Source organism: Malania oleifera, chromosome 1, assembly GCF_029873635.1.
Source record: "Malania oleifera isolate guangnan ecotype guangnan chromosome 1, ASM2987363v1, whole genome shotgun sequence".
NCBI classification, from domain to species: domain Eukaryota; kingdom Viridiplantae; phylum Streptophyta; class Magnoliopsida; order Santalales; family Ximeniaceae; genus Malania; species Malania oleifera.
This window is the reverse complement of record NC_080417.1, coordinates 136,513,860-136,527,779: the sequence shown is the minus strand read 5'-3', so window position 1 is coordinate 136,527,779 and position 13,920 is coordinate 136,513,860. Positions and strand designations below refer to the sequence as shown.

At 38.4% G+C, this 13,920-nt stretch overlaps 1 protein-coding gene across 1 annotated transcript in view; it reads right to left on the bottom strand.

Moving 5' to 3' along the window:
- The window catches only part of LOC131146223 (plant intracellular Ras-group-related LRR protein 6), a 62,204-nt gene that overhangs the window by 20,199 nt on the left and 28,085 nt on the right, over positions 1–13,920 (bottom strand). Inside the window, exons 11-15 of the mRNA XM_058095661.1 lie at positions 7,464–7,554; positions 6,407–6,467; positions 6,252–6,319; positions 5,980–6,050; positions 393–530 (exon numbers count right to left, since the gene is read on the bottom strand). Of these exons, the coding sequence (XP_057951644.1) occupies positions 393–530; positions 5,980–6,050; positions 6,252–6,319; positions 6,407–6,467; positions 7,464–7,554 (429 nt within the window). The remainder of the gene's footprint in view (positions 1–392; positions 531–5,979; positions 6,051–6,251; positions 6,320–6,406; positions 6,468–7,463; positions 7,555–13,920) is intronic.

The window sequence follows — 13,920 nt, the reverse complement described above, 5'->3', positions numbered from 1 at the left end:
AGGTGGTCCATTGATTGGAGTTTGGACACCTGAAAACAATCTCTTTTTTTTACATAATGAGATTTTGGCCAATGCTTGTATAAAATTACACCGAGCTTGCAATTTAAAGAAACAATTTTTTTTCTAATTCCAGGAGGCAATTCAATCATTCGAAGCATATGCCAGCAGAATGTCTGTGCCTCTCTAAGGCAGTCTTAAAAGTTGAGCTATGTTCGAAGTCAAACTCAAGAATAGATGAGATGAGGCCAACACTCTCTACATGATCCATGTGTTAAATAAATGCCAGTTAGGGTATAAAGATCGAAGACCATTGCAAATTGCAGTCTGCTTAGCACAAATACTCCCTAACTATGCAACTGGATGAACTGGAGCACAATTTTTTACCATTTTACCTGAAGAGAAACACACGAGGAAAGTTCAAAAGGTAGTTCTTCAATTGAATTTCTAGAGAGATCAACTTTTATGTTTTCACTCGATTGCCATACATCTGCTGGTACCACACTCAACCCCAGCCCTCCTAAAGAAAGTTCCTGAATCACAAATATGAGGGATGTGAAACAATCTACAGTTGCTAAAAAATAAATTGATATATATAAATATATAATGATAAAAAACTAGAAGCATCTTAAAGACAAAAAATAAAATAAAAACTTTTTTTTATTTTATTTTTTAAAAAAAGGAGGCAATGTTTGCACATGCAGACATGCCTGTCTTCTTTTTCATGTGTGCATGTGTGTTTCACAGGGAGGTGGTACAAATTCACAACAGCATAATGCAATGCAGGTTGCCAAGCTCAATATCCAAGTTACACGTCAATTAAATCTCACACCACTTATTAAACTAATTAAACCTTGGTATTCATCTGGATAAAGATTTTATATACTACAGTTGTACTGATATGCACATACTGCAATTTGGAATGAAGATGCTGTTTTTAGTGGAGAGAGCATATAGCGCATTATGTGCAACATATCAAAGCTGACAAAATAAATAAAATGTTATGCAGCCAGTTCTCTGATGAAAGACAGCAGATTGAGCATATGTACTCATGATGTGATGAATTTTCTACATTAAACCCACCAGCCAAATAAGTGTTCATCTTCATAAGTGTAATTTTTAGACAGTCAGAAATATACTGTTGAGTAATTGGGTAAAATGGAAGACCTAAACTCAATGATAGGTCTCTCCCTCTCTTTATAATATATGTAAGTACAGTTGGAATGACCATAATACCCTTACTAACTCACACTTATTACTAACAAAACTCTTAACACGTCATAATAATAATAATAATGCTAAAAGACTAAATAACCATTAACACTCCCCCTCAAGCTGGAGCATATATATCATATGCTCCTAGCTTTTTACAAATGAATTTCACACGAGCACTTCCCAAGGCTTTAGTGAACAAATCAGCAAGCTGAAACTCAGACTTTACATGAGTGGTCGTAATGAGCTTCTGTGCAAGTTTCTCTCCGATAAAGTGGCAATAAACTTAAATGTGTTTTGTCAACTCATGGAAGACAGGATTGGTGACAAAATGAATAGCAGCTCGATTATCACACATAAACTCCATAGGCTAAGAATGTGGAAAACCTAGTTCTTTCAACATGTTTTTCAACCAAACAAGTTCACATGTAGTGTGTGCCATAGCCCTATACTCTGACTCAACACTCAACCTAGCAACCAGAATTTGTTTCTTACTTTTTCAAGACACCAAATTACTACCGACAAAGACACAATACCCAGTTGTGGATCTTCACCCGGAAGGTGATCCAACCCAATTTTCATCTGTACATCCTTCAATATGAGTCTGACCCTGATCTTGATACAAGAGACCTCTCCCTGGTGCACCTTTGAGATATTTCAAAATGATAATTACTGCATCCCGGTGACTCGGGAATCGAGAAACTGACTCGCAACACTTGATGCGAAGGATATACCTGGTTGAGTGGTTGTAAGATAATTCAACTTTCCAACAAGTCTCCGATATCGACCTGGTAGGCAACAAATCACCCATATCTAGCATTAACTAACTATTAAGATCCATAGGTATATCAACAGGTTTGGATCCCAACAACCTCGTCTCATCTAAAAGATCAAGAACATACTTCCTCTATGATAAGATAGTTCCCATACGAGATCTCAATACTTCTATACCCAATAAGTACTTCAATGGTCCCAAGTCTCTGGTATGAAACTTACTATGTAGAAAAAGCTTTAGGTCCTGGATGCCACGATCATAGTCACCAGTGATCACAATGTCATCCACATGTACAATAAGCAGAATACTGCCCGATGGAGTATGATGATAAATTACAAAGTGATCTACTGCACACCAATGAAGGTCAAACTCAAGTACTATAGTAGTAAAACCGCCAAACCATGCTCTTGGAGATTGTTTTAATCCATACAATGACTTCTTGAGCTGACATACTAAGCCCGACTCCCCTTGAGCAACAAACCTAGGGGGTGGCTCCATATATGCCTCCTCAAGTAGATTACCACTTTACCTAAAAGCTTAATCCATTAGGTTGTGGGCCAACACTGTATATCAAGTTTTAACACTCCCCTGCACGTGCAACCCGACAGCACGTGGAGAGATAAACATACGATAAATAACATCCATGACAAGGAACACAAATTTTTTTTAAATACCATAGAATAAAAGCGGGCAACAAGAATAGAACCCAGGACCTCCTGAAAACTGGCTCTGATACCATGTTAGATTATCACTTTACCTAAAAGCTTAAACTATTAGGTTGTGGGCCAACGACGTATATCAAGTTTTAACAAGATCACCATGTAGGAAAGCATTCTTCACGTTTAACTGATGTAGAGGCCAATGGCAAGTGGTCACTAAAAAAATGAACAAACGTACTAAGGCAAATTTAGCAACTAAGAAGAATGTGTCTGAACAATCCAAACCACACACCTAAGTATAACCCCTCGCAACAAGGCAATATCATTATCATGTAGTGCATACATCTCTTCAACCATTGCCGTCCTCCACATAGAATGAGATAGGGCTTTAGAAATAAATCTTGGAAGAGCAACAGAAGATAGAGTACTAACAAAACAGTAATAAGAGGGTGACAAGAAATCATAACAAACAAAATTAGAGATTGGATGTTGGGTACAAATGCGCTTACCTTTTCGAACAGCTATTGGAGGATCAACATCACAAGAAATAAGATCATAGGGAACTAGAGGCACAATAGTAGAAGCTGGAGGAGGCACTTCCCCCTTGAGTCGTTATGTGTATACCTTCAAATTGGGATAATTCAAGTGAGGAGAAGGACTCAAACTAGATGAAGATGTAGGAGGATTGGGCACAGATACTAGGTTTGTACCTAAAAGGCAAGGCAAAGGAAGGGACTCATCAAGGTCAACAGAACTCAAGGAATCAGAGTAGTATTGAGTAGACTCAAAAAAGGTGACATCATCAAAGACAACGAATCGATGTAAAGTAGGACTATAACATCAATGTCCCTTTTGAGTATAGGAATAGCCCAAAAAAATACATTTGATAGCACAAGGATCCAACTTATCCATTCCTAGAGATAACTGATGGACAAAGGACACAACCAAATAAATGAGGAGGAAGGGAGAACAAGGAGCCTTAGGAAAGCTAACAAAACATGGGATTTTACCACCAAGGACAGAGGATGGCCTTTTATTGATGAGGGAGCAAGCTGTGAGCACAGCATCACTTAAAAAGACTTTGGGGACATTCATTTGATACAATAGGATGTGAGTGACTTCAAGAATATGTTTGTTTTTCCGCTTTGCAACTCCATTTTTTTGTGGAGTGTGAGCACAAGAGAACTAATGGATCATACCAGAGCTGGTCATGTAAGTACTAAATTGGGTACTAAAGTACTCCTTAGCATTATCACTACAAAGTATCCTGGCTGGCATGTCGAATTGAGTTGTCTTTATTTGGGAACAAAAAGCACAAAAGATATCAAACAACTCGGAACGATCTTTCATTAAATATAACCAAGTCATCCTAGAGTACTCATCAACAAATGTAACAAAGTACCGAAACCCCAACTTTGATGTCACACGACTAGGACCCCACATATTAGAATGGACAAGCATGAAAGGACTAACCACCTGTTTGTTGACCTGAGGAGCAAAGGGAGCATAATGATACTTGCCCAATTGGCAGACTCATACTCAAGATTAGACACACAACTCAATGTAGGAACTAGTTGTTTCAACTTGTCCTAGGACAGATGACCAAGGCGATAATGGATTCGAAGTGGGGTAGCTGTGACTGTTCAAGCAATGGGTGGAGAAGGTGCCTCAAAGTAGTAAAGTCCACAAGCCTCACATTCTGTGCCAATTGTCTTTCCTATCTTCAGATCCTGAATAACCACAGAATCAAGAAGGAATGTGATAGAACAATTTAGTGATTTTGTAAGCTTACTAACTAACATAAGATTGAAAGGAGATTTAGGAATATATATAAAAGCAAAAGAAAGAGAGATAGAAGGAGCAGAATTTATTGTTCCTATCCCCTTAACAACAATAGTGGACCTATTAGCAAGGGTAACTTGAGGGAGATTTTTAGGATATTGGAGATCAGAAAAGAAGTTGGTAGCACCTGTTATATGGTCAGGTGGCAGCAGAATCGATAATCCAAGGAGTAGCAGGAAGGATACCAGATGACATGAAGACTGTGGGACTACCTTTCTAGGCAAAAAGAAGCAATGGGATAAGATGCTTGTTGAGATAATTGATACTGTAGAAACCTTGGATACTCCTCCTCTGATATAGTCACAGTACGCGGTTCACTCAAACAAGTGACTAACGAAGGAAACATACTTTTGGGATTTGCAAAGGTCATCCCAACATTCACAAACTCAAACCAATGATCATAAGATTAATTGCTGGAACACTTGGAACAACCACGAACAAGGTCACCCACCATGAACAAGCCACAGGTAAATCAGTACAAAGCTGCCATAGCACCAAGAAACTCATACGCAGCCCCAAGAAGGCAACACTGCCACAGCCTCACACACACACACACAAAAACTGCTTATGAGCACTGCCACTGCCCCAAGAAAGTCATCAATAACTAACACCAAACAATAACTAACGAATTACCATGAGTGCATTGTCACAACAAAGATTGGATCCTGGAGCAAAAGCACATGCCTAAGAGCTTGATATTTTGGTATATGGAAGGAATTAGAATAGTAAATCAAAAAACACAGCAAATCCCATTGTTTCAGACCCAATAAACTCATTAACAATTGATAAACAGCTTGACAAAGCATCAAACAACCATTCCTTAGGTGTCGCACTGCCATGGACGAGGTGAACAACTCATCGATGGATATAGCACTGCCACAGCATCACAACTGAACATATGAATGCTGCCACGGCTCCAAAAAACTCACAAAGAAGCCTTCACAAGCCGTGAACAGACATTAACATGCCGCGAGTGCATAGTCGAATAAGGTTGAATTTTTTAGCAAAAAACTGAATTAACAGCTTGATAATATAGTCTAGAGATATTCACCCACGCACCAGCACATGAGGTCGGTCCTGCCAGCATTTGGCCGGCATATGGGGGTGCGTGGGGGCTCCTACAGCAATGGGGTTTTGTGGTGTGAGTCACCCAGGGGTGGGGGGGGGGGGGGGCGTGTCTGTTTATGGGTGTATGGTTGGTTTTGTGAAATAAAATGAGATCGAGGTGAATTTAGGAAGGGCAGCTGCAGGAATGGTGTTTTCCGGCGACAGCTGAGGAGAGTAGGGTTTAGTTTGGATCACGCTCTGATACCATGTTGAGTAATCGAGTAAAATGGAAGACCTAAACTCAATGATAGGTCTCTCCCTCTATTTATAATATAAGTAAGTATAATAGGGATGTCCATAATACCCTTACTAACTCACACTTATTACTGACAATAACACATAATAATAATAATAATGCTAAAAGACTAAATAACCATTAACATATACCTTTGACGTGATTGACAATCGAGCAACTGTGGTAATCACATCTTTTTTTGCCACTGTATTAGCGCCAGACTCTACATAGAGAACCTAATTTCTGTTAGTGAAACATTGGAACCTTCCAGAAATGTAAATCATGACATGTGCATCAGAATCCAAAACACTTACAAAAGCAATACAACTAAGACAAATACTAGAGAAAAATCATGAATTTTTTATAGACATTGAAACGTAAGCTTTAAGAAAAAACCAAATATAAATGGTAAGAACCAAAGTACCTTCTTCAGCTGAGAGTCTACTTCGAAGATACTTCAATAATGCAGGCGTAGGTCCAGATACCAAAGAGCTGACAGGAAATAAATAATAGTTAAGGGGACATTATAAGGGGAAAAAGGCATCAAACACAAGAAAATGGCCAAGACACTGCTTCAACCTTCGAAGAGTTCGCAAAGGATTGCCCATGAGCAAAAGTTTTCGCAAAGTTGTCATTGTACCTAGGCAATGGTCAGTCCAGTATGTGTAAGATCATTAAGAATTAACAAAAGAAAACAATTTTCTAATGAGCCTGCACTCTTTTTAAACCCTTTACAACAGATCATATATAGATTTCTTTTTTGGCATAAGTCAGATTCTAATAGATTGTAAATGAAAACTGTTGTCATGGCATGGCAACTAGAAGCACGATGATGATGGTGGCAGCAGCAATGGTGGCAACACAACTAGAACATGCAAGTAAAAGCACCAGTTTTGTACAAAGGTCTCCTGTAAAAGTGAATGATGGTAAAAGATTGTCCGACAATGAACCCATCATGGTCTGCCCCTTCCCCAGACCCCAGATACACAAGAGCTTTGTGCACTGGGCTTCCTTTATTTTTTATTGTGATTTCCTCCATGTTCTAGTGAGTTGGCTTGCATTCACTCAACACCATTTGTTATGTAACAACTTCTCTGCATATAGTCAGATCAGATGTGATATTCTCACTCGAGTGAGACGTGCAATTTAATTGGTATTTCCAAAGTATGAAGCAGAGAATTGAACAGATACTATCTTTCTCCAAAAATATCCTTTTTCAGATCGCATCAATCTCAGTCATATGAGATACCAAAAATGTTGCCTCAGGCTAAGGGAAAAGAATACAGTATTGCTGATTTTTCATTCTATTAACAAACTCATGGCCTGGATCGAGCACATAATTGGTGTCCCCAATGAAATATAGGTACAATCAAATTAAACAATAGGATCAACAGATCACAAAGAATTATAATTCCTAGTCAAGTTAATCCCAATAACTTTATTATAAGCTTGATGGTTTCTGAGGCTGGATTGTAAAAAGTAGCTCCAACACATAAAACCCAAAAAGAATGAAACATGCAGGAAGTAGAGCATTTCAGAGTTTTGAATGCCTCGAAGTGAGACTGTAGGTATTACTCTCAAATAAATTGAAACAAAATCTGCTTTCACTACTTCAGGCTAAGTTTTTTAAGCTTACCAATCTCTGGGGGCAAGGCTGTTAATGAATTGTTTGACAAATCTAGGACTGAAACACGCAATTTGCAAGCCTCCACTGGATATTCTTTCAACTGCAAATGTTATGAAACAGTCAGCAATTCAATTAGATTTTTAGAGTATATCAGTTTAAGGCCCCAAAAAAGGGGAGCATACAAAAAAAGTGAGAAGAACAAAGAAAATAATAAAATCAGAAATAAATTCTTTACCTTTGCACAAATAATCCAACAAATTTCCAACCATTAACACAACCAATCAAAGACATGATAAATCTCACAGTTACTAAGCACCTATCTTCATGCAAGAACAAAACATCAACAAGTTTTACTGAAAACTGAGGCTATACACAGTATCACAGACTGGACACAAATGCCCAATTAGAAAGTCACCAACATCATATGGTTTCGTCAAGTTCAAATCTCTGCACTTTACAAAATTGGGCACAACCAAAAAACAATCTACACTAATAATATTATGATACTCTACTCATTTATGGGTACTCCAATACTCCATTCATTTATGATAATTATATCAATATATGTAGCAATATTCATATTCTTATTTAAGATCTAAACTGTTTTATTTCCTTCTAGACGTAAAGAACTAGTAACATTATTTCCACAGAAAATTTCTACTTTAAAGAATTTCAGGAGTTTCCCCATTCTCAACTCAACAAAGCTGCATCATCACTAAGTGAGATTTGCTACTAAATTGTCTCCAGACACTTAATAAAAAATAAAAATAAAAATTCTTCACAAACTTGATGAAAAATATGGCCCTTGCTAAAGTGAAATGGCTAAGGGCTAAACTGGGTTGAGTCAGTCTTAGTTTCGTAAAATTATTATTATTTCAAAATATCCAAATTGCATGTTAAGTCACAGCCCACAATTGATTAGTTCCCATTACATCCAATTCTACAGTCCAATTCATTTCAACTTTAAGAACTGCATGAAAAACAGCAGTAAAACCACAGACAATTCACCCTGACTGCTCTCTTCTTCTATTTCTCCACATATAAAGGGTTGGATGGCCAAAGAGGAGAAAAACAGCCAGTTGAGAAAAGAAAGTGAACGTCATGGAGATTGTACTTCACCAAGTCATCCAATTATTTGAGGTAATACAGGACTTTTTTTACTATTGGAAGTCAAAAATAGCAATCAATTAGCTGGAGACATATAGAGCTCATGCCACATAAGCAAACTGCACTATAAGAGCCTTCAGGACATGGTGAATAAACTAAGCCAAGAGAGTATCCAGATCATGGAACATCAAACTGCACTACAAGAGTCTCAAGGCAACTGAGCCATAGAGCCTCTACAAAATGGCAAATTGAACTGCACTATAAGAGCCTCCAGGTCATGGAGATAACTAATGCATGAGTCTCTGGACCATGGCAGATCAAATTGCACGGCAACGTCGGAAAGAGCCTCTTGAGTGTCTATTGTGTAATAAATAAATTGAGTCATCAAAATCCCCAAGCTGTGGCAGATCCAACCGCAATACAAGAACTCTGGTCAGGGCAAATTCTTATAGCCTCTGTGCTACTGCATGCAGTTTCTGTTTTACTACATCCAGGTTTATGAGCCATATCATGTGAACCATAAGTCTACTGCAGAATTGTCAGGTACCACCAGTCTGTCTACTGCCAAATAAATTTATATCTAAATTAAGATATAGCTTTAAGTAGCTTTTATCTGCACTATGCTTGAATCCTAATACTTTCTATTTATAGCAAAAACCTGACATGCAAGACAAAAGTCCTAATTAAGGAGCTACATTGTAGCTACCATTCTGCAAATATTTATGTAATTACAGGATTGAAAATGGCTAGCATGCAAAGTCTGTGGAATACAACCTAGAATCATAATCTGGAGACAAGTGATGCTGCCATACTGTAGCTGCAGCATGCGAAATGGTAGCAGCATTCTCAAGGTGGTAGCCTTGACCTTTGGAGAAGTGAAGCAAAGGTTTTAGGCTTCGTAGAGACAAAAGCTACATTGCCAAATGACAAGCAATAGCTGAGGGTAGCTGCACTATCTGAAATGGTAGCAGAACTCTCAAAAGGAGTAGCCTTGAGCTCTGGAGTGGCAAATCAAAAGTATTCAGCTAGCCAGAAACAAAAGTTACTCCTGCCACAATGTAACTAAATGTAATTGCATTTTGTCTGAAATGGTAGCAGCACTCTCTAAAGCCATAGTCTTGAGATTTGGAGGGCAAATTAGAGTTTTCAGCTACCCATTCACACTATTGTTGAGGGAAACTACGCTGATTGTAGTGACACTTTAAGATGGTAGCCTTGAACTGCGAAGGGGAAATCAGAAGTTTTCTGCTTAACAAAGACAAGAAATAACCTACAAGATTGTAGCTAAGGATAGTTGCCCAGCCTGAAGGAGGCAGCACACTCTAAGAGGATAATCAAGAGCTCTAGGGGGTTGAATTGGATTCGGAGGCTTGTAGGCCAAACATGCACAAAAGCTACTTTAGAAAGCACTGAAGCAAATGATAGATACACTATCTTCGTCATAAATTTGAGATGGAAATAACAGGCACAAAAGCTACCCTATAGCCGACAGCACTGACATTAGGTAAGGCAATGGTAACACACAAAAGTCCATAGTGGGATCGACAACATATCTAGAATGGGGTAGCAATTGTGGCTAGATAGGATCGGAAGGAAATTTGTTGTATCAATGCCTCCAAGCTATGTGCCTTACAAGAAGCAATGCAAAGACTCCTAGTTAGACTAAGTCAAACTAAATAGATCTAGTTTAGCCCAGCCAAGACTTGTGAGACACAGACAAGCTGTCACAATCCCACATCGGATGTGCACTAGGGAATCTTGGGCCTGTAAGAATAGTTTGGGCTCCAACTACATGAGGCGCCTTTTATAAGACAAAAACATGAGGCCAATGGACCAAAGCAAACAATACCTCAATGGAGCTGGGCCCAAGACCATGACATTTGGTATCAAAGCCACCCTAGGGGTACCATCATGTGAGACCCTGCACAGAAGTAGTACTCTGACGAGGGCTTCAGAGATTGGAGAAAATCAGAATCCCACATTGGATGTGGGAAATCTTGGGCTTATAAGGATGGTTTGGGCTAAAACGATGTGCAGCGCCTTTTATAGGACAAAACCGTGAGGCCAGTGGGCTAAAGTAGACAATACCTCACTGGAGTTGGGCCCGAGACAATGACACAAGCCTAGCCTAGTCAACCCTACCTAGACCTACACAAACTTGCACTTTGAACAATAAAGAATCGCATAGGTCATTTTGGACCTAGCCCAAGTACAGCCATATTGGGGACCCCTTGAGGCTGCTTGTTACTTAAGGGGTCCCCATTAAGAAGGGCACTTCTCATCCAAGAGGAGTCCTCTAGGAGGTGTCCAAGTCAGTGCTTTTCTCTCCTGTCAAAGGTATCTTCTGAGGGCACACCCAGTTTTGCTTCCCTTGTACAGGACTTAAATTACTAAAGTCACCATCCCAAAATGAGTTGATGCAGGACCAATGTCTAACAACTCTAATTCTCAATACCATTCTCAATAGAACTAACACATAGGGCCATTTATAGGCTTAAAATGCTTAGAAGATAGGGCATTATCTTAGAAACCTAAACAAACTACAATACTAATTTCCTAGAGAATAATATCCAAAATCTTGAAGATATGATATCAATAAAAATACTCGAAAATGAAAATACATAAAAATTAGAAAAGTAAAATCCAAAGGATGAAGAGCTGAAATTGTGAGGGAGCTTGAAAAAGACCAATGTCTTAGAAGATAAGGGAACTATTTTAGAAACTTAAACAAACTAAAATAGTAATTTCCTAAAGAATAATATCCAGAATCTTGAAGATATATATCAATAAAAATACTCTAAAATGAAAATACAAAAATTAGAAATGTAAAATCCAAAGGATGAAGAGCTAAAATTGTGAGGAAGCTTGAAAAAAACCAATGTAATGTGCTGCCTTCAAAACAACATAACTGTATGATGAAAAGGTACTTTGTGGTAGAACTGGAAAATTTAACAGGAAAGATGAATTCAGCTGTTGGGGCTCAGGCTCCAATACCAATGCATCCACAATTTCCTTATGTGACTCTTGAATATGAGTAAAAAATTCTTGCATGACTTCTGCTGGGACTACATCTTTTGTAAACTCCAATGGGAGCAGCTGTTTACACCCTATGGACTCATTCCAACTAGGATGAGCAATAGATATGAAAGCGCAAAGCACGGAATCAAGTTTGTTTATCCTATCATCAGACTAGTCCAATGCAGAGGTGAAGGTAGGCAACATTTTTTTTTTGTTCTTTTCTAGTTTTTTTAATCCATTGTCTGGCCAGATCAGTCCAGTTCAGTCTATTCAGCTTGACTGAACCAGTTCTTTCTGACTTGATTGAACCAGTTGGTACAAGTCTAAAAATTGTCTTCTTTCTTGTGAGAATAATGCCTCACGACTTCATCTTCTGCTTCAAACAACAAAGAAGGGTTTCTGGGGTCTTCCTCAAGCCTTTGGAGTTCTGGCTGCATGACATCACAGCAATGGCAGCAAACAAGACTGGCAATCACACGACAGAATGAAATAGTTCAGCACAGCTTAAGACGGCAGTGTTGCAACAAGAACAAGATCTGGATCAAGCGGAGGAAAACATCATTAATGAAGCAAGGATGAGTGATGAACAATGGCCGACAAAGAATTGGCAATTGACAAGTGAGGGGTTTTGGTTCTATTGCTAGCTCCACTTGTAGGTAGATCTGATTTGACTACAACACCAGATGCTCCAAGGGACGCTAGAGACAATTTTTTTGTCAATAAAGAGAAACTTTATTATATGTTGTTTGCAGATGAAATTGTGTTGATTGATGACAGTAGGAGCAGTGTGGAATCTAAGCTAGAACTTTGGAGAGCCACATTAGAATCTAAAGGGTTTAGGATAAGTAGGAATAAGACAGAATATATGAAATGTACTTTCAATAATGTAAGGAGTAGCAGTGGAGAGAAGATTAAACTCGATAATCAAGAAATTATTAGCACTAATAGATTTTGATACCTTGGATCTATTATTCAAGTAGAAGGGGAAATTGAAGAAAATGTAGTACATAGAATTAAAACAGGTTGGATAAAATGGAGTGCGTCAGGTATGTTGTGTGATCGTAGAATACCCTTAAATTAAAAGGAAAGTTTTCTTAGATGGCTATAAGGCCAGCTATATTTTATGGTTCAGAATGTTAGGCAACTAAGAAACGACATGTACAAAAAGTTAAAGTTGTTGAAATGCGAATGTTAAAGTGGATAAGTGGTATAACATTAAAAGATAAAGAAACGAGTATATACGCAATAATTTAGGCATAGCACCAATTCAAGACAAGATAAGGGAGAGGCGGCTTAAATGGTTTGAGCATTTAAATGCCAGGGTTGGTTTAAAATAACTTGGAATGAGGTAGTGAGGAAGGATTTAATAGCCCTTAATCTAATTGAGAAAAGTGCTCTCAATCGGGTGAATTAGCGTAAAAGGATTCATTTAGCCAACCCCACCTAGTGGGACTTAAGGCTTCTTGTTGTTATTGTTGTTGTTGCTGTGGTAAAGAGAAACTTTATTAGTTGTGCCAACCCAAGGTACAAAAGATCAACTACTCTATAGAGTGTCACAAACATCAAGAATTACATTATGATCATTAACAATTTGCCCACTAAGCCAGCGGGAATTGGAAACAACAGCAATCCACTGCTTTTTGCAAATATGACATGGAGTAACTGTATCTTTGAAGGCTCGCTTATTTCTTTCTTTCCAAATACACCACAAGATGGTGAGAGGGATGCTAGAGACAATGAAATTGAGCACTGTGGGAATTGGGAACAGCACTGGCAACTGGGGCTAGACAATGATCAAGCTGACAATGAAGAGAGTGAAGGCTTTTGATTGCTTCAAAGGGCTTCAATAGGGGCGACAACCTTTTTGAGTAGGAAGTTGGCCTGCACTGGTAATTATTTTTTTTCTTCCTACAGCTGTCAGTGACTGTTGGAAGTGATGGAGTAGGCTGGTGTCAAATGTTGATGATGGTGGAGATGGCGGGCAATGCAAGGGGATTTAAGTTGAAATTGCAAAGCATAGGAGTTGTAAAAAGTTGCAGACAACCTGGAAAACTCTGACAGAGTAAGCAACTTGATCTGAACTTGCAAACCCTGTCAAAAACACTGTTAGCTGTGTAGGATGAGAGTATGCTCTAATACTACTTGACACAGGACCAATGTCCAGCAACTCTAATTCTCAATCAGAACCAATATATAAAGCCTTTTACACACTTACGATGCTTGGACAATAAAGGAACTATTTGCAGAAACCTAAATACATTAAATTATTGATCTCCTCAATTATAGTATCCTACAATCTTAAGGATGTGATACCAACGAAAATACCCTAAAAACGAAAATA